This window comes from Salvelinus fontinalis, chromosome 21, assembly GCF_029448725.1.
Source record: "Salvelinus fontinalis isolate EN_2023a chromosome 21, ASM2944872v1, whole genome shotgun sequence".
NCBI classification, from domain to species: domain Eukaryota; kingdom Metazoa; phylum Chordata; class Actinopteri; order Salmoniformes; family Salmonidae; genus Salvelinus; species Salvelinus fontinalis.
The window spans coordinates 15,694,350-15,714,261 of NC_074685.1; the positions used below are offsets into that span (position 1 = coordinate 15,694,350).

The 19,912-nt window shown below is 42.7% G+C and overlaps 1 protein-coding gene across 1 annotated transcript; it reads left to right on the plus strand.

Annotated features, from left to right (window-relative positions):
* Positions 1–9,214: 9,214 nt before the first annotated feature.
* LOC129818322 (GRAM domain-containing protein 2B) lies at positions 9,215–19,370 on the plus strand. The gene is made up of 14 exons (XM_055874091.1): positions 9,215–9,573; positions 11,520–11,651; positions 12,990–13,080; positions 13,734–13,803; positions 13,989–14,092; positions 14,434–14,529; positions 14,643–14,714; positions 15,165–15,245; positions 15,447–15,558; positions 16,400–16,516; positions 16,797–16,887; positions 17,182–17,286; positions 17,792–17,876; positions 18,381–19,370. Exons 1-14 carry the CDS (start codon positions 9,461–9,463, stop codon positions 18,417–18,419), a joined length of 1,308 nt encoding a protein of 435 aa, XP_055730066.1. The 5' UTR covers positions 9,215–9,460; the 3' UTR covers positions 18,420–19,370.
* Positions 19,371–19,912: the final 542 nt, after the last annotated feature.

Genomic DNA, 19,912 nt, shown 5'->3' on the forward strand with positions numbered 1-19,912 from the left:
ACATACATTTAAAAAAAAGGCACACGTAGCCTACATATCAATGCATACACACAAACTATCTAGGTCAAATAGGGGAGAGGCGTTGTGCCGTGAGGTGTTGCTTTATCTGTTTTTTGAAACCAGGTTTGCTGTTTATTTGAGCAATATGAGATGGAAGGAAGTTGTCACGTGTGCTCCCTCTCCGGCCTCTAGGTCACCAGGCTGCTCGTTATGGCGCACACCTGTCACCATTGTTATGCTCACCTGGACTCCATCCCTTCCCTGATTACCTTCCCTATATATGTCACTCCCTTTGGTTCCTTCCCCAGACGTCATTGTTTCTGTTTCTGTTAATTTTTTTTTTATTTTTTTTTTTTTTTTTTTTTTTATCCCATTTTCTCCCCAATTTTCGTGGTATCCAATCGCTAGTAATTACTACCTTGTCTCATCGCTACAACTCCCGTACGGGCTCGGGAGAGACGAAGGTCGAAAGCCATGCGTCCTCCGAAGCACAACCCAACCAGCCGTACTGCTTCTTAACACAGCGCGCCTCCAACCCGGAAGCCAGCCGCACCAATGTGTCGGAGGAAACACCGTGTACCTGGCCCCCTTGGTTGGCGCGCACTGCGCCCGGCCCGCCACAGGAGTCGCTGGAGCGCGATGAGACAAGGATATCCCTACCGGCCAAACCCTCCCTACCCTGGACGACGCTATGCCAATTGTGCGTCGCCCCACGGACCTCCCGGTCGCGGCCGGCTGCGACAGAGCCTGGGCGCGAACCCAGAGACTCTGGTGGCGCAGTTAGCACTGCGATGCAGTGCCCTAGACCACTGCGCCACCCGGGAGGCCCCCTGTTTCTGTTTCTTGTCTGTGTGCTGTTAGTGTTTATTGTTTTGTTTTATGTTGTTTATTTTATTAGAACACTCACTCCCGACTCTCAGTGCACAGCGTTACAGAAGTTCCATGCAATAAGGGCTCTATATAATACTGTATGCTTTCTTGAATTTGTGGGGACAGTGAAAAGACCACTGGTGGCATGTCTGGTTGGATAAGTTTGTGTCTCAGAGCTGTGTGTAAGTTGATTATGCAAACAATTTGGGATTTTCAACACATGAATGTTTCTTATAAAATGAAGTGATGCAGTCAGTCTCTCCTCAACTCTTAGCCAAGAGAGACTGGCATGCATAGTATTTATATCAGCCCTCTGATTACAATGAAGAGCAGAAGTGCCGCTCTGTTCTGGGCCAGCTGCAGCTTAACTAGGTCTTTCCTTGCAGCACTGGACCACACGACTGGACAATAATCAAGATTAGACAAAACTAGAGCCTACAGAACTTGCTTTTTGGAGTGTGGTGTCAAAAAAGCGGAGCATCTCTTTATTATGGCCAGACCTCTTGTCACGATCGTCTTGAGGACAATGAGTGGACCAAGGCGCAGCGTGTGAAAAATACATCTTCTTTTATTGGAAGACGAAAACGAACGAAAACAAAACAACAAACGTGAAGCTATAAAAGTGCAAACATGCAACATAGACATAGACAACTACCCACAAAAGCCTACTGCCTACGGCTGCCTTAAATATGGCTCCCAATCAGAGACAATGAATGACAGCTGTCTCTGATTGAGAACCATTCAGGCAACCATGGACATACCTAAACACCTACACTCAAACACAAACCCATCTACTCTACCTAAACCCCCTATACCATACAACCACCCAAGACGAGACAAAAACACACAAACATCCCCCCTGTCACACCCTGACCTAACCAAACTATTACAGAAAACAAAGATAACAAAGGCCAGGGCGTGACACCTCTCCCCATCTTTACAACCCTTGAATCTATATGTTTTGACCATGACAGTTTACAATCTAAGGTAATGCCAAGTTATTTAGTCTCCTCAACTTGTTCAACAGCCACACCATTCATTACCAGATTCAGCTGAGGTCTAGAACTTAAGGAATAATTTGTACCAAATACAATGCTCCTAGTTTTAGAGATGTTCAGGACCAGTTTATTACTGGCCACCCACTCCAAAACAGACTGCAACTCTTTGTTTCAGTGACTTCATTAGCTGTGGTTGCTGGTGCATATATGGTTGAATCATCAGCATACATGGACACACGTGCTGTGTTTAATGCCAGTGGCAGGTCATTGGTAAAAATAGAAAAGAGTAGAGGGCCTAGAGAGCTGCCCTGCGGTACACCACACTTTACATGTTTGACATTAGAGAAGCTTCCATTAAAGAAAACCCTTTTAGTTCTATTAGATTGTCACGACTTCTGCCGAAGTCGTTGCCTCTCCTTGTCCGGGCGGTGTTCGGCGGTCGACTTCACCGGTCTTCTAGACATCATCGATCCATTTTTCATTTTCCATTGGTTTTGTCTTGTCTTCCCACACACCTGTTGTCAATCCCATTCATTACCTGTTGTGTATTTAACCCTCTGTTTCCCTTCATGTGTTTGTCAGAGATTGTTTTATGTCAAGTGTTGTTTTATTAGTGTATAGGTGTGCGACGGGTCCTTGTACCCATTTTATTTGATATATGTATATTTCACGTGTTTGGAGCATGTCATGGACGTTTATTAAAAGTCTCCATAAACACTTCGTTTACTCTCCTGCGCCTGACTTCCCTGCCACCTATACACACGACGTTGACAGAATCTCTGACCTTAAAAAATTAAGTCAGCAGGAGGAGGCACTTCGCTAATGGAGGTTGAGGAACGCGTCATGGAACAAGCGGAGGAGATTGACAGTCTGTGCGCTGCCATGGATCGCATTGTCCAGAGTATGGACCGCTGGGAGAGACAGGGAGCTTTTCCAGTACCTCCACCACCACCTGGAATTCCTTTGAACGTTTTTTCTCCTCCGGAACAGAACAGGATCCAGTTATCCCTACCCACGGGATACAATGGAGATACTGCCAGCTGCCAGGGTTTTTTCCTGAAACTGAACTTGTATCTGGCCACGGTCTCTCCAGTACCATCAGACCGTGAGAAAAGCTCCGCCCTCGTCTCATGCCTTACCGGGAAAGCCCTCGAGTGGGCCAACGCTGTGTGTGGAGATGATAAGGCGTTGGACCATTTTGAGGAGCTCATCTGCCATTTCCGGAAGGTATTCGACCACCCATCCGAAGGCAGAGCAGCAGGTGAGCTCCTCTATCATCTGAGGCAGGGGACGAGGAGTGCTCAGGAGTTCGCTTTGGAGTTTAGGACTTTGGCTGCCGGCGCTGGATGGAGCGACAGGGCCCTGATCGACCACTACCGTTGTAGTCTACGCGAGGACGTCCGTCGGGAGCTGGCCTGTAGAGACACCACCCTCAACTTCGACCAGCTGGTGGATATGTCCATCAGGCTGGACAACATGCTGGCTACTCGGGGACGTCTAGATCGGGGTCTGGTTGTTCCATCCTCCCGCACTCTCTCTCCCGAACCTATGGAATTGGGAGGGATGGTGCGCAGGGAGACCGGAGGGGGTACCCGCTCGAGCACCATCTATGATCGCAGAGATCACACTGCTGATCGGTGCCGGGTTGGTTCCTCTGGGAATAGAGAAGGCAGGCAGGGCACTCTGGCATCACCCCAGGTGAGTAGGCACCATACTCATCCAGAGCCCTCTGCTGCACTTATGTTTGTCTCTGTCACTTTTCCGGATTTTTCTCTGCATTCCCAGTATAAGGCGCTAGTAGATTCAGGCGCGGCTGGGAATTTCATTAATAAAAATTTTGCTCATAGTTTAGGGATTCCTGTTGTTTCTGTGGATATGCCTTTCCCTATTCATGCCTTAGATAGTCGACCAATAGGGTCAGGGTTTATCAGGGAGGTCACCGCACCTTTGTCTATGATAACGCAGGAGGGTCACAAGGAGAAGATTAGTCTTTTCCTTATTGATTCCCCTGCGTATTCTGTGGTGTTAGGCCTACCCTGGTTAACTACTCATAACCCCACTGTTTCTTGGCCACAGAGGGCTCTCACGGGGTGGTCGCGAGAGTGCTCAGGTAGGTGTGTAGGGGTTTCCGTTGGTGCTACTACGGTGGAAAGTCCAGACCAGGTTTCCACCGTGCGCATTCCCCCAGAATATGCCGATTTGGCACTCGCCTTCTGTAAAAAGAAGGCGACTCAATTACCACCCCATCGACAGGGGGATTGTGCGATAGATCTCCTGGTAGACGCTGCATATCCCAGGAGTCACGTGTATCCTCTGTCGCAAGCGGAGACAGTGGCTATGGATAATTATATCTCTGAATCCCTGCATCAGGGGTTCATTCAGCCATCCATTTCACCCGCCTCTTCGAGTTTCTTTTTTGTGAAGAAGAAGGATGGCGGTTTACGCCCGTGCATTGATTATCGAGACCTTAATAAAATCACGGTAAAATATAGTTACCCGCTACCTTTGATCAATACAGTAATGGAGTCAATGCGCGGGGCCCGCTTCTTCACAAAATTGGATCTCAGGAGTGCGTACAATCTGGTGCGTATTAGGAGGGGTGATGAGTGGAAGACGGCATTTAGCACCACCTCAGGTCATTATGAGTACCTGGTCATGCCATATGGGTTGATGAATGCTCCATCAGTCTTCCAATCGTTTGTAGATGAGATCTTCAGGGACCTGAACGGGCAGGGTGTAGTGGTGTATATCGATGATATTTTGATATACTCTGCTACACGCGCTGAGCATGTGTCCTTGGTGCGCAGGGTGCTTGGTCGCCTGTTGGAGCATGATTTATTTGTCAAGGCTGAGAAATGCTTGTTCTTCCAACAATCCATCTCCTTCCTAGGGCATCAGATTTCCACTTCAGGAGTGGAAATGGAGAGCGACCGCATTACAGCCGTGCGTAATTGGCCGACTCCAACCACGGTAAAGGAGGTGCAGCGTTTTTTAGGGTTTGCCAATTACTACCGGAGATTTATCCAGGGTTTTGGTCAGGTTGCAGCTCCCATTACCTCACTGCTAAAGGGGGGACCGGTGCGCTGCAGTGGTCGGCCGAGGCGAATAGGGCTTTTGGAAAACTGAAGGCTCTGTTTACCTCGGCGCCTGTGTTGGCTCATCCGGATCCCTCTTTGCCATTCATAGTAGAGGTGGACGCATCCGAAGCTGGGATAGGAGCAGTGATTAAAAATATGACAGATAGGAGGGGCTATAGAGTCAGCTACCATCCTCAGTAGCTTTCCATCTAAGTTGTCAATGCCAGGATGTTTGTCATTATTGATTGATAAAAATACTTTTCCCACCTCTCCCACACTAACTTTGCAAAATTCAAACTTGCAATGCTTTTCTTTCATTATTTGTTTTTTAATGAATGAATACAATTGCTCACTGTTCATTGTTGGCATTTCCTGCCTAAGTTTGCCAACTTTGCCAATGAAATAATCATTAAAATAATTGCCAACATCAAATGGTTTTGTGGTGAATAAGCCATCTGATTCGATGAAAGATGGAGTTGAACTTGTCTTTCTGCCCATAATTTAATTTAAAGTACTCCAAAGTATTTTTCCATCATTCTTTATATCATTGATCTTGGCTTCATAATACATTTTCTTATTATTTTTGTTGAGTTTAGTCACATAATTTCTAATTTTGCAGTAAGTAAGCCAGTCAGATGTGCAGCCAGACTTATTAGCCACTCCTTTTGCCCCTTTTGTCTCTTTCAACCATACAGTTTTTCAATTCCTCATCAATCCATGGAGTTTTAACAGTTCTAACAGACAGTTTCTTAACTCTTAACAGGTGCATGTTTATCAATAATTGGAAGAAGCAATTTTCTAAATTCATCAAGTGCAGCGTCTGGATGTTCCTCATTAATCACATCAGACCAACAAATATTTTTAACATCATCCACATAAGAGTCACAGCAAAATCTTTTGTATGATCTCTTATACACTATTTTAGGCCCTGCTGTTGGAACTTTGGCTTTCCTGGATATATCCACTATATTGTGATCACTGCATCCAGTAGGTACGAATACAGCTTTAGAACAAAGTTCTACAGTATTAGTAAACATGTGATCGATACATGTGTATGATCTTGTTCCTGTAGTGTTTGTAAACAGGTCTCTCCACAGAGATCATAAACTTTATATGATTGGCCTGACTGAAACATTGCTCAAGCCTGATGAATTTACTGTGATAAATGAGGCCGCTCCCCCTGGATACACTAGCGACCATAACCCTGCACATCCCGCAAAAGTGGGGGTGTTGCTAACTTTTACAACAGCAAATGTCAATTTATGGAGGAAAAAATTACTGCGCTATTGTCTTTTGAGCTTCTAGTCATGAAATCTATGCAGCCTACTCAATACATTTGTAGAGCTACTGTTTACAGGCCTCCTGGGCCATATACAGCGTTACTCATTGAGTCCACAGAAGGCTTTAGGAGCCATCATCGATCCAGTGGGTATTGTTCAACATGTCTTGGGACCTACGCATTGCCACAATCATACCCTGGATCTAATTTTGTCCCGTAGAATAAATATCGTGGATCTAAATGTTTTTTGGGTGGACTATCGGACCACCATCTTATTAAGTTTGCAATCGCAACAAATAATGTGCTCTGACCCCAACCAAGGATATTCAAAAGCCGCGCTATAAATTCTCAGACAACCCAAAGATTCCTAGATGCCCTTCCAGACTCCCTCCACCTACCCAAGGACGTTGGAGTACAAAAATCAGTTAACCACCTAACCAAGGATCTAAACATAACCTTGTGTAATAACCTAGATGCAGTCTCACCTCTTAAAACAAAAAACAACTGTCACAAGAAATTTGATATTTTAAACTCTAACAAAACATAGATGCTATCTCTAGGTCCCAAGAAAGAAAGATCTGCTGTTTGATCTGACAATGAATCTAGAATAAAACTGTGAAGGACCTCGGTGTTACTCTGGACCCTGATCTCTCTTTTTACAAGCACATGAAAAATATTTAATGGGTAGCTATTTTCCATTTTCGTAATCACAAAGTTTTTGTCCAGAAATTCTGCAGAAAAGCTCATCCATGTGTAACGGATGTGAAATGGCTAGCTAGTTAGCGGGTACGCGCTAGTAGCATTTCAATCAGTTACGTCACTTGCTCTGAGACTTAAGTAGTGTTGCCCCTTGCTTTGCAAGAGCCGTGGCCTTTGTGGAGCGATGGGTAACGATGCTTCGTGGGCGACCATCGTTGATGTGTGCAGAGGGTCCCTGGTTCGCGCCCGTTTCGGGGCGAGGGGACGGTTTAAAGTTATACTGTTACACATGCATTTGCCACTTCTAGATTAGACTACAGCAATGCTCTACTCTCTGGCTACCCGGATAAAGCACTAAATAAACTTCAGTTAATGCTAAATACGGCTGCTAGAATCTTGACTAGAACCCAAACTTTTGATCATATTACTCATATTCCAGTGTTAGCCTCTCTACACCTGTTTCCTGTTAAGGCTAGGGCTGATTTGAAGATTTTACTGCTAACCTAAAAAGCATCACATGGACTTGCTCCTACCTATCTCTCCGATTTGGTCCTGCCGTACATACCTACACGTATGCTATGGTTGCAAGACGCAAGCCTCCTTATTGTTCCTAGAATTTCAAGAGGGCTTTCTACTATAGAGCTACATTTTTATGGAATGGTCTGCCTATCCATGTGAGAGACGCAGACTAGGTCTCGACCTTTAAGTCTTTACTGAAGACTCATCTCTTCAGTAGGTCCTATGTTTGAGTGTAGTCTGGCCCAGGGGTGTGAAGGTTAAAGGCAAGGCACTGGAGTGACAATCCGCCCTTGATGTCTCTGTCTGGCTGGCTCCCCTCTCTCCACTGAGATTCTTTGCATCTGACCCTATTACGGGTTTCACTGGCTTACTAGTGCTCTCCCATGCCCTCCCTAGGAGTGGTGTTTCCTGTCCTGACAGGCTTTTTCACTACTCGATTTGAGTGGGTTTAGTCACTGGTGGGAGATCTTCCTGGGCTATACTCAACTTTGTCTTGGGGTAGTAGGTTAGTTGATATCCCTTCGTTGGTGTGGTAGCTTTGCTTTGAGAAAGTGAGTGGGGTTATATCCTGCCTAGTTGGCCCTGTCCGGGGGTATCGTCGTGGTACAGGGCCATAGGTGTCTGGTTAGACTGTAAACTCTCCTTCCAGACTCACATCAAACATCTCCAATCCAAAGTTAAATCTAGAATTGGCTTCCTATTTTGCAACAAAGCATCCTTCACTCATGCTGTCAAACATACCCTCGTAAAACTGACCATCCTACCGATCCTCGACTTCGGCGATGTCATTTACAAAATAGCCTCCAATACCCTACTCAATAAATTGGATGCAGTCTATCACAGTGCCGTACGTTTTGTCCCCAAAGCCCCATATACTACCCACCACTGCGACCTGTACACTCTCGTTGGCTGGCCCTCGCTTCATACTCGTCGCCAAACCCACTGGCTCCAGGTCATCTACAAGACCCTGCTAGGTAAAGGTCCCCTTATCTCAGCTCGCTGGTCACCATAGCAGCACCCACTTGTAGCACGCGCTCCAGCAGGTATATCTCTCTGGTCACCCCCAAAACCAATTCCTCCTTTGGCCGCCTCTCCTTCCAGTTCTCTGCTGCCAATGACTGGAACTAACTACAAAAATCTCTGAAACTGGAAACACTTATCTCCCTCACTAGCTTTAAGCACCAGCTATCAGAGCAGCTCACAGATTACTGCACCTGTACATAGCCCATCTATAATTTAGCCAAAACAACTACCTCTTACCCTACTGTATTTATTTATTTTGCTCCTTTGCACCCCATTATTTATATTTCTACTTTGCACATTCTTCCACTGCAAATCTACCATTCCAGTGTTTTACTTGCTATATTGTATTTACTTCGCCGCCGTGGCCTTCTTTTGCCTTTACCTCCCTTATCTCACCTCATTTGCTCACATTGTATATAGACATATTTTTCTACTGTATTATTGACTGTATGTTTATTTTACTCCATGTGTAACTCTGTGTTGTTGTATGTGTCGAACTGCTTTGCTTTATCTTGGCCAGGTCGCAATTGTAAATGAGAACTTGTTCTCAACTTGCCTACCTGGTTAAATAAAGGTGGAAAAAAAATATATTCAAAAAATGTATTTGTGTCTGCCTATTCGACACACGATGGCGGCATTTAGCAACTGCCCTGTGCCATTGTGAAATTAGGGGAGAGAAGTAGCGAGGAAGGGATAAGAAGGAAAGGGGGGAGTAAATTAGAAACTAAACGAGGCGGGGGTGTAAGTGAGGGCTTTATTTATATTGTCCTGAAATAAAGTGATTAATGTCAGCGCAGTGCCATGTTTGGTTGCCCCCACTCGGGCTACCAGATCAACCCACCCCCTCTTCCATGCCCTACCTCCACATAGTGTCCCGGGTATCGAACGATCTTCCCAAATTTAACCCCTCCTTGGCGTAGGACGGAGTCACTGCCAAAGTTTTTACGGAGTTAGGGAACTGTTAAGGAAAGCGAATCCAGGCTGTCCCTCAAGAGATGGTACTTATGACCGAACAACCGGACAGAGACCTAACTCCGTTATCTACGCCAGAACAAGTTGTAAAGTCTGTCAAACCGGTCAGAAAAGATCCGAGAGGGATCCAATCGACGTAAGTTTGTATGTTTTCAGTTCAGCACAGCGCAAGGCCGGGGGCCTAGTAAGCTTGCAAGTTAGCCATGTAACCACTTTTGTTGTTGATGCATAGCTAGCTAACGTTAGCTAGTTAAGTCCTTGCTTTCCCGACCCCTGTCGATAAACTTTGCGTTTAATTTGGAAGCAACCTCACACGAAGTTATGATAGTTTGTGTATTTTTTTATGCAGTTATTTCTATACTGCTAACGTTAGCAAGCGAACAGTGTTTTCAATTTTAAAGACATGGAATTGGAGAACTAAAGTTGACGTCGTCCCAATGGATTTTCCTCCAATGTTTGTCTACCTAGTTAGTTAAGTTTCGCAAATGCACAATCAAGATTATTTGTCGTCATTCTGATGGGGGATATCGTTAACATTTGACGCGTGGCACTATTTGGTCTTAATCAGCCAGTTAAGTATGTCCAATCAGTTCATTGCGCCAATTCTGTTTCAAAACGTTTTGCAACAAATTGTTTACTCCAAATAGAAACCGTTTTGTAATGAAAACGAGTTTCTATTGGACAAATTCAGGTAGTTCCCTCGTTGTTTTGTACTGTTTTCTTTGGGGTGTATTCATAACCGCTAAGAACTAAACCGAAGCGAACTGCGCAAACGAAACGGGGAGGGACCTACCTGAATTTGTCCAACAGAAACGATTGTTTGTGTTTTCCATTTGGAATAAATGGTTTATGTTGCAAAACGTATTTGCAACAGAATCAGCATAATGATTACACCCCTGTTTGCTTTCATTTGATTATTGAACAGTAAATGTTTCCATTGCAAGTGTAACGGATGTGAAATGGCTAGCTAGTTAGCGGTGGTGCGCGCTAGCAGCCTTTCAGTCGGTTACGTCACTTGCTCTGAAACCTAGAAGTAGTGGTTCCCCTTGCACTGCAAGGGCCGCGGCCTTTGGAGCGATGGTAACGATGCTTCGAGGGTGACTGTTGTTGATGTGTGCAGAAGGTCCCTGGTTCGCACCAGTGTCGGGGTGAGGGGACGGTCTAAAGTTATACTGTTACAGAAGATGCGAGCGGTTTGCTAATGTCAACGTTGTGAACAGAGTGCCCTGTGGTGGTGTGGTTATGGTATGGGCTGGAATAAGCTACGGACAACAATTGCATTTTATCGATGGCAATTTGAATGAGGCCCATTGTCACGCCATTAATCCGCTGTTTCAGCATGATAATGCACGGCCCTATGTCGCAAGGATCTGTACACAATTCCTGGAAGCTGAAAATGTCCCAGTTTTTCTATAGCCTGTATACTCATCAGACATGTCACCCATTGAGCATGTTTGGGATGCTCTGGATCCCAGTTCCCACCAATATCCAGCAACTTCGCACAGCCATTGAAGAGGAGTGGGGCTGCAGTTCACAATCAACAGCCTGATCAACTCAATAAACTGTAAATCAGTACAGTCTTTGTAATTGTTGCATGTTGCATTTTAAATTTTTGTTCAGTGTTGCTTGCTGGCTAAGGTTGACAGCAGTGATAATTGTTGATTGCATTTTAATGTATGGTTTTCAAAGGTTAATAAAGATTGTATGACTTCAGTAACTAAAGTTGACTGCGATTTCCAAAAACTACAGGCTACATTGGTAAATGTGCAATATCAATGCTCAGACAGATTTGATCCTCTTTTTGAAAGAGTTTTAATGGGGATTTTGTTAAATGATTTCCCAATGATAGGTAGCTAGTTGAATCAATGTCCATGTTCATAAAGAAGGAAACCCTCTTCTACGGACTGTTGTCCCACATCAAAAGGTGCCAGATCTTTGTATTACTTCTGCCCTGCTGTTTTCCTTCCCATCACTTGAGGCTAAACGTTTTAATAATATATCTCTACAGGTCTGAATGGAGAAACGACATAAGTTTAGCTAGCTACAACATATCATGTTTGACTGTCACACTACTGTGTCCAGGTCGGAGGCAGCGAATGGAGGAGAGGACAGGCCCAGGAGGAGTGCCAGTGGGAGGTCTGCTGGGGACACTCAGGTGTCAATGGACACTGAGTCAGACCTCTCGGAGAGCAGGAAGAAACCGCCCCTCATGAAGTGAGACTTACAGATACCAGAAATCATGTATTATGTGTAATGATGTGAATATGTGGTAAAATGGTCAACTGTCTGTTCTAGCACATAGGGTGCACATGTTTTGTTTTAGCCCAGCACTGACATATTTGATTAAACTATAATCTCCAATCCCCTTCTTAGTTTAGTGTCCGTAGATCAAGTTAGTTTGTGCTGGTCTAGAACAAAATGTGCACCACCTGTGGATCCCCTAGGGATGGAGAAACAATGCTTTAGCCATTGTTGTCATACCAATTTGTTGTGATACAATACATGTGAGGTTTTGTAACTTGGATATATACACTTCTGTTTAAAAGTCACTTAGAAGTTTCCTTGTTTTTGAAAGAAAAGCCATTTTTTTCCCATTAAAATAACATAAAATTGATCAGAAATGTAGACATTGTTAATGTTATAAATGACTTGTTGCTGGAAACGGCAGATTTTAAATGGGAAATCTACGTAGGTGTACAGAGGCCCATTATCAGCAACCATCACTCCTGTGTTCCAATGGCACGTTGTGTTAGCTAATCCAAGTTTATCATTTTAAAAGGCTAATAGATCATTAGACAATGGGCCTCTGTACACCTATGTAGATATTCCATTAAAAATCAGCCGTTTCCAACTACAATAGTAATTTACAACATTAACAATGTCTATGCTGTATTTCTGATCAATTTGATGTTATTTTAATTGACAAATGTGCTTTTCTTTCAAAAACAAGGACATTTCTAGGTGACCCCAAACTTTTGAACGGTAGTGTAGATTACCAACTCTCTAATCCTTGACCACATTCGATGGCGCTAGAACACAGTTTTATGTTATTGATTAATACATCAGACTGCACTGTTTGGGGCTGTTATGTGATCCACACCTGGATCGAGTTCATTAGCTGCAAATCAGGAGAAACTGTTTTGAAACAGGAGGTTCTTCTTTTGCTTGAATAATAAGAAAAGCCAATTTGTTTTCCATTTCAAAACATTTTGGCCTGTTTTGTGGCCTACGAAGCTTGGCCGAGTATTGTGTTGACGAACCTTGACGTTGCTGTATAAACAACACACTTTACATAACCATGCTGCAAGGGATGTGGCTGGCTGTCCTCATGGGAGTTGCTCGTCTTTTTCACTGCTGTAGATCTAGGGGAAACAATATTTCATTTCAATGGGAGTCAAAGTGGACGTGTCATTGACAGTAAGAACTTAGAATTGTCCAAAACAAGTTGACTTGGCTATTGAAGTTGTCTGTCTACATTTATTGTTTTTGTACCAATCACTTGCAGTATGGGTTGCTACTGTGCTTGTGTGTTAATCTTGTCCCCTTTTTCAGATTTAAGGCTGTGGAGCTGCCTTCCCCAATGCAAACTCCAAGTGACGGTGAAACTAAGTTTGAAGGAAGAAAGAAATCCCAGTCCAGCCAGGTGTGTTTATACTGTATATCGGGCCACCCACACAATCACATTTTCCATTGGTCTCCACAATGTGTGTATGTTTGTTTGGAATTAGCATAATGGCTGAGCAGCTGACTTGCAAAACTAGAGTTTTGTGAGTAAAGTATCTTGACCAAGTTAAAGGTGCAATATGCAGAACTCACTCTGCCATTTCCTGGTTGAAAACATTCTAATAGTGCGCCTAATTTCTGTTTGACAAAACAAGCAGTCATTGTGTAGAGAATCATTGTACCATCTAAACCGCTGTGAAATATATTTTCCGTCACCAAAAATATTGTATTTTCAGCTGTGAAAGTAAAAGATCCAAAAAACGAAACTTAAAAAATGGGAAGCATAGAAATAGTGCACATAGAACACTTCTTAGCCTTGCTTTCAATAAGAATGACAGATCTCTAACTTAAATTTCTATGTGAATTTGGTCGAGGCGCCCAAAAAGTTAGATTGTAGCTTTAAGTCTACACACCCCTAATGATCTTTATATGGATGCTCGTATTTGACATTACCTAGTTGCACATGCACCTCAATATCAATACGTTTGGTCATTTGGAAAGGGAGGTAAAGAAAGTAATACAGTTCAAAAGGTCACATTTATCAACATTTGGATGTATTGTTTTCTCTTGCAGATATCCAAGACAAATGCCCAGTACCATAAAATATTCAAAGAAATCAGCAAGGATGAGTTACTGAAACAAAGTAAGTGGCGTAGTCTTCAATTTAAATGAAAGTTAAAAAGCCATAGGGTGACTTTCTCCAGTTTCCTCTTGTTTATAAAAATACATACGATTTGCATTCTTCTTTCACTTGAAAATAAGCCACACAGTCTTGTCATTTGTGCAGAATAGATTTTGCCTGACATCCTCTGCTATGCCTCTTCTCAGGTTACACCTGTGCACTGCAGAAAGACATGCTGTATCAGGGCAAAATGTTTGTGTCTGATAACTGGATATGTTTCCACTCCAAAGTCTTCGGCAGAGATACTAAGGTACAGTATAACAATGGAATATTATAGTCATTACTCCTCCAGTCTAGATTTAATTACATTGTTGTTCCTGATAACTGCAAGCCCCAGTTTAGTGCACACACTATCATTACAATTCTGAGTCGTTACATTTATCAGGAGTTGACTTTCCTACTAATGAACTGAAGGTTGTAGACCAGGAGGTGTGTTTCACTGACTCAATGTCAACAATTTGCTATAAATGTTTTTAATAATACTTTTTATTGACTGTTTCTCCTTGCTGGTCTCTCTAGGAAAAGAGGTTCAAACAAGACATTCACTGAAATATAGTTGAAGTGAAATAATGTTTGCTTTCCCTTTCCCAGATTGCTATTCCTGTACTCTCTGTGACTCTTATCAAGAAGACAAAAACTGCCATTTTGGTTCCAAATGCACTCGTTATCACATCCACAAACAAGCGGGTATGACCAGTTTTATTTGTAGATATTCAACTGTCAAGTTTGGTCTTAATTAATAACACTTATTATTTTTCATTATTGTCATTATAATTCATTATTTAAAATCTGTTTTCCAGCACGTATTTGCATCATTCCTATCCCGAGATACAACCTATAAACTTCTGAAATCCGTCTGCGTTCATCTGGATGTAAGTTCTTCCTCCTTGTCCTCTTTTCTTTAATGCATTGTTGTGACATTTTAAATAGTCTTATTCTGTGTTGTTTTACAGATAACATTAGCACTGAGGTTAAACATGTTCTTTCTGTTGTCATAATACTGTATTAGACTGCAACAGGGACTTTTCCATAGGGCTGTGACGATACCAGTATCAAAGTACATTTTTGCCATGGAAAAAAATAAACACTAAGTAGAGCAACTCTTTGGTCCTTTAAAAACTTCCTCTATGTAAAATATTGTGTGCTATAGCTTGGGAAATAAATACATGTGACTGGATGATGTTTGTTTACAACATTCGGGCTGTTTTCCTGAAGAAATTGAATACGCTTTTTGTTTCCTTGCCACGGTACTAATGAGTATTGCGATACTGGTATCGTCCCGGCCTTACTTTTCAAGTCTAACTCATTGAACACCATTGTAGGGGGACAATACAGGGAGCAGCCTCATTACTTCCTCTGCTGAGAACAGCTTCATAGCCGATTGTCCCTCCTCACTTCCTCTGGTCAGTACTAAGACAGTTGCCTTTCTCCTTTCTCCTAAATCTTCTTCTTTTATGACCATACAGCATAGGGGGTGTGTGTGTAATGTAATGGTTCTACTGTACCCTCTGTGTCTGGACAAAGTTTCATTTATATTCAATAATGTTTTTATTTCAATGGGATCAACTGTATGGACAAAATTAATGTAAATATTCTGTGTGTAGGATTTCTCTGGAGACTTCTCAGACCTGGATGGGGTTGTGTGCCAGAGGAGGCAAGACATGCTGGAGACCAGCAGCTCAGGCTCCCAGACCCCAGACTATGAGAAAATTACGGGTGGGTTCTCCCTTTATGATGGCAGGGAAGTCCAACCCTCCACCTTGTGAAAAACAAGACAATCATCATACACAATAGACAGACAGATGCAACATCATAGAGACAGAAATAAACCTTGCGAGATGGTGATTAGAAAGAGAAAGGAATTGCCCCTGAGTATGTAGTCTTATCTATACAGCTTAGAAAAGAGCAGTACTCTCACAGCTTCTAATAACCTAATAGATTAGTTATTACTGAGTCATGAGTTGGACTGGGAGGTGCAATCAGAGGCTTTCAGTTAGTTCAGCTTCTCTGCCCAGACACAGCAGTCGTCAAACTTGTACTGTACAGGCTCACTTTTTCTTGTAGTCCGTAGGCTTGAGTTCAGCTGTATTTGAACAGACACGATTTACTTTTTACATGTTGATACAGTCATGATTTTATGGTTTGTTTAAGAAAATCAATAACGTCTATTTAAAAAAGTAATTGGGATTAATTGGCTATAGACAAATCAGTCTTAGTACATACATCAATGAGAGAGCTGTATATCCTTTCACCTGTTCACTGCATATGCTTATTGGAAGGCTGAGTGTAACACAGATGGTTCGGTGAGCCACGCGCACATGAAGAGTAATCTTGCCTGAGACCTGAAGACTCATCTTAGCTCCCTGAGCGAATGCCTTGGCTTTAGCTCAGTGGGCTAACATGGTTTAGTTTGTGCACAGGTGACCTGGTCTTGATACCAATTAACAAGACCACATCTGATAATGTTGGTAGTTAGGCATGTTGAATTGAAAGGAAATGAGTTCAAATATTAAATGACTTGTGGTGTTCAGAGAGCAATCTGTGTTTGTTTCTGCAGAGTTCCCCAGCATCCCAGACACGTTCCTGAGCGCAGTGAAGAATGGAGAGGTGGCGGTGCACGCAGACATCCACCTCCAGACCCCCAACCAAAAACACGGAGCCGCTCACCAGAACGGTGAGGCCCCCTTATGCATGAGCGTGGTGCAATGGAAATGGCTAGACTCTGTTAAATACTTCTGCATTCTCTCTCCCTGGTATCCTTTGGCTTCTATCATTTTCCAGAGGGAATGGAATCTGAAAAGTACAACAGATTGTAATATAAAAATTAATAGAAGGATAAGATCTTAAAGATGTAGTTCTGCAAGTGTTAATTAATTTGTTTAGCTTCGTCTTTTTGGATTTAAGTCCGGTCCTCTGTGTTGCTGACCTGTGCACTAATCCTGTCTTATCTGTAGGGCCGACCAAGCCTGCCCAGGGTGTTGTACACAAAGTGAAATCGCTACAGCCAGTGTCATTGAACACCCTTCTACTCGTCTATTTGTTCCTGTGAGTATCCTCTCATTATGAGTCATAAGGGGGTGTCGAGGCCATCTGACAAGTTTTGTAGCTAATCTAATAATTTCACTTGTCGCCAGGCATGTCAAAACAAGTTAAGTGAACTGGGTGTTTTGTCCTGCCTTGGGTGTTAACTTGGTTGTGGAATTGTGACTGTTTGTCTTGTAGGAGATGATTCAACAATGGGAGTTGAATTGGAAATACTTGTTTCTTATTGAACGCCAATGGGTTCCTGTAGATTCCAGCCCTCATCGGGGTGCGTGACGTGTTTTGTTGTCTTTGCAGAGTTAGTGTCCTTGTCTTGTCTTCGTGTTACATGGCCTTCAAGATTGTGGCTCTTGAGAAGCGGCTGAACTCGTTGAGTTCCGTGGGGGAGTATGCACACAACGAGTAAGAGCTGCCATTAAACACTCACAACAGCTTTGTCTGAGATAACAGAGCATCAATGGGAATTTGTTAACAGATGAACAATTGCAATGCGAATCCAGTCCTAGTATCCGTGGTATACAGTAGATAGTGTTATAGTGCATGATAAACCTGGAATTTGACATCACAAACTGTTGGAAAACCCGAAGAATGACTGTCAGTCAAGAAACTGTAATTCTTTATCATGTTATAAATATATGTAATATGCATGTTTTGATGTAATTTTTCCAAACATTTCCTGACTTTTCCATAGAAAATTGTAAACTCACTTGTGTTAAAAATCCATACAATCTAAATGTTAATTTCTTTAGGTGTTTAAAGGCTATTTTACAATACGTACATGTATTCTAATGACGGGATACAGTAAAATTGACCTTTTGCATTTGTGGTCTTTCATTTGCGTCTTGCTATAGGAATGAGCTGAATCTGAATTCATACGACGGCTAATTCAGAGCATATTTTGTTTCAGAAACGTTGTGCATCACAGATCGCAGGTCGACTTTAATGCCGAAATTTATGGGGAGCTGTCTACAAACCTGTTCAAGCTAGAAAAGGTTTGTTTCCTTGCCAACGAAGACAGTGTCAATATCTGCTCACTGTTTGCTACTCCCAAAAGTTGTTTAATCCGCTTCATTAAAGTTCACTTTTTGGGAGTAGCTTATAGTTACTAGTCTAGCTTGTCTGAGTTTGCCCAGCTCCTGTGTCATGCTCGAGTGTGTGTGTGTGATACTCTTTCATTGTCACCTCGCCACTCCATGGAACTGCTCAAACATGCCACGCAAGTCAGCTCCATGGAACTGCTCAAACATGCCATGCAGTCAGCTCTGTCACTGAGCTAACAACTACTCATTAAGTGGGACAATAGCTCTGCTTTCCCAATAACATATTTTGTATGAACCATTCCCCACTCGGTTACATAAAGTGAGCTTGTTGGGGACTGAAGAGGCCAATGTGGGAGTGTTCTCTGCTCATCAGCCTCTCATGCATGCTATTGTTTTGAGGTGTGTTTTTATTAATTCAGTGCATGTTTTAACCTGTCAATAATCCTACCAAACCAGATTCAGAGAAATCTCCGTAAGCTACTTGAAGAGACCTGACTTAAGGACCCGTTGGTCGCCTCGCTGGACGGAAGTGGCGCCTTCATAAAACGCTGGTGAAAACACTGCAGATCTGATCGGCAATCTGTTACCAAATAACAGACTGCCACTTTGGAAAAGAGACCATTTCTTAATTGTGCAATAGCGGTATCTTCCTTCTCTTTCTACTCAGGACAAAACCCATTATTTTGTGTCTGATAGCATGCCAGAGTAATCAAGACATTTCAGCAACTGTAGCTAGTTTGGGCTGAATCCTAACTTGAAACTCACGCGCTTAATAATGCAGAATTCTGCTTTTAGGGGCAATCTGCAGTTGCTACATTCATTTTGGACTGGATTAATGATATTCTTCAAGAATCAATGGGTACATAACTTTATAAGTGTTTCATGAGCTTAGTTCAACTGTTGTACCCCACCACAACCCAAAATATAAGCTTGTTTTACTCCAATATTTGAAAACAAAGTTAATGTAAACAAACACTATATAGCCTAAAAACATGGTTATAACTATGACATCATTGGTGGTCAGTCTTTGCATCAATAGCTTTGTCTATTAATTTGAGTGGTTACATTTCCCCAGCCCCGTGTGTTTTTTACCGAAACCGGGGCGGGAAAAGGCATGGTTTCAACTGCTGATTGCCGCATTAAATCATGCCTCGATGTCAATGGGAGATTTCTGTGGAAATTTGAGTTAGGTGTTCAGGTTTTAAGGTATAGGATGCAACCCTTAGCAAAGAGAAGCCATAAGCTTTAGCCTATGTAGTACTGTACCTGAGAAGCTTTTCAATATTAATGTTAGGTTTCAGGTATGAGTAGGTCCCAAGGACCCACCTATTTCAATGTTTTTCTATTAACATTTCAAAAATGGTCAGTCTTGTAATGCCTACTGTTCATGTGCCCCTTTTGTTACAGGTATGACTTGCCAATAAAATATTTATAGTTCTTGCTTCATTTTCTGGTCTCAAACTGTCGTCCAACATGCCTAGATGCTGTTTGCAACCACTCAGTAAATAGGCTCCATTTTCTCCATTTTCATTAAGCACTGAATGATTCACACAATGTATAACTGAAGTGAATGCCATCTAAAAGATATGACAAGTCTACGGCTTCTACTGCATCGTGGATGTATATAGTAAAAGAGACATGACTCCCTCACCTTGTCTGACAGTGTGGTCCAACACTGGTCCCCTACTTTGAGTAAGATTTGCATTCAGGTAAAGCAGAGCATGAATTTGAGTGCCCCATTCAACCTCATACCACAGAACAGACTGCTCTTTCAGTGCGTTTTGCCAGTGTCAAGTGAATTAATGGTTTGCATTCACTTTGAGTGTTCACAATACATAAAGACTACACTGTTGATACATTTGTCATGCTTTTCACATCTGAACAAAATATCTGCATTTTATTCTAATGAATGAGGGAGGGAAGTTGTTATAATAGTGGCAGCTACTAGCCTACTATTATAGAGCCTCAATTGATGTCTTGTCAATCAT

Bases quoted from the DNA above. Each gene is read 5' to 3' on its own strand.
- LOC129818322 (XM_055874091.1), top strand. From the start codon at position 9,461: ATGGTACTTATGACCGAACAACCGGACAGAGACCTAACTCCGTTATCT. The intron at 9,574-11,519 runs GTAAGTTTGTAT...TACTGTGTCCAG, and splicing joins CCGAGAGGGATCCAATCGAC to GTCGGAGGCAGCGAATGGAG. The intron at 13,804-13,988 runs GTAAGTGGCGTA...GCCTCTTCTCAG, and splicing joins GGATGAGTTACTGAAACAAA to GTTACACCTGTGCACTGCAG.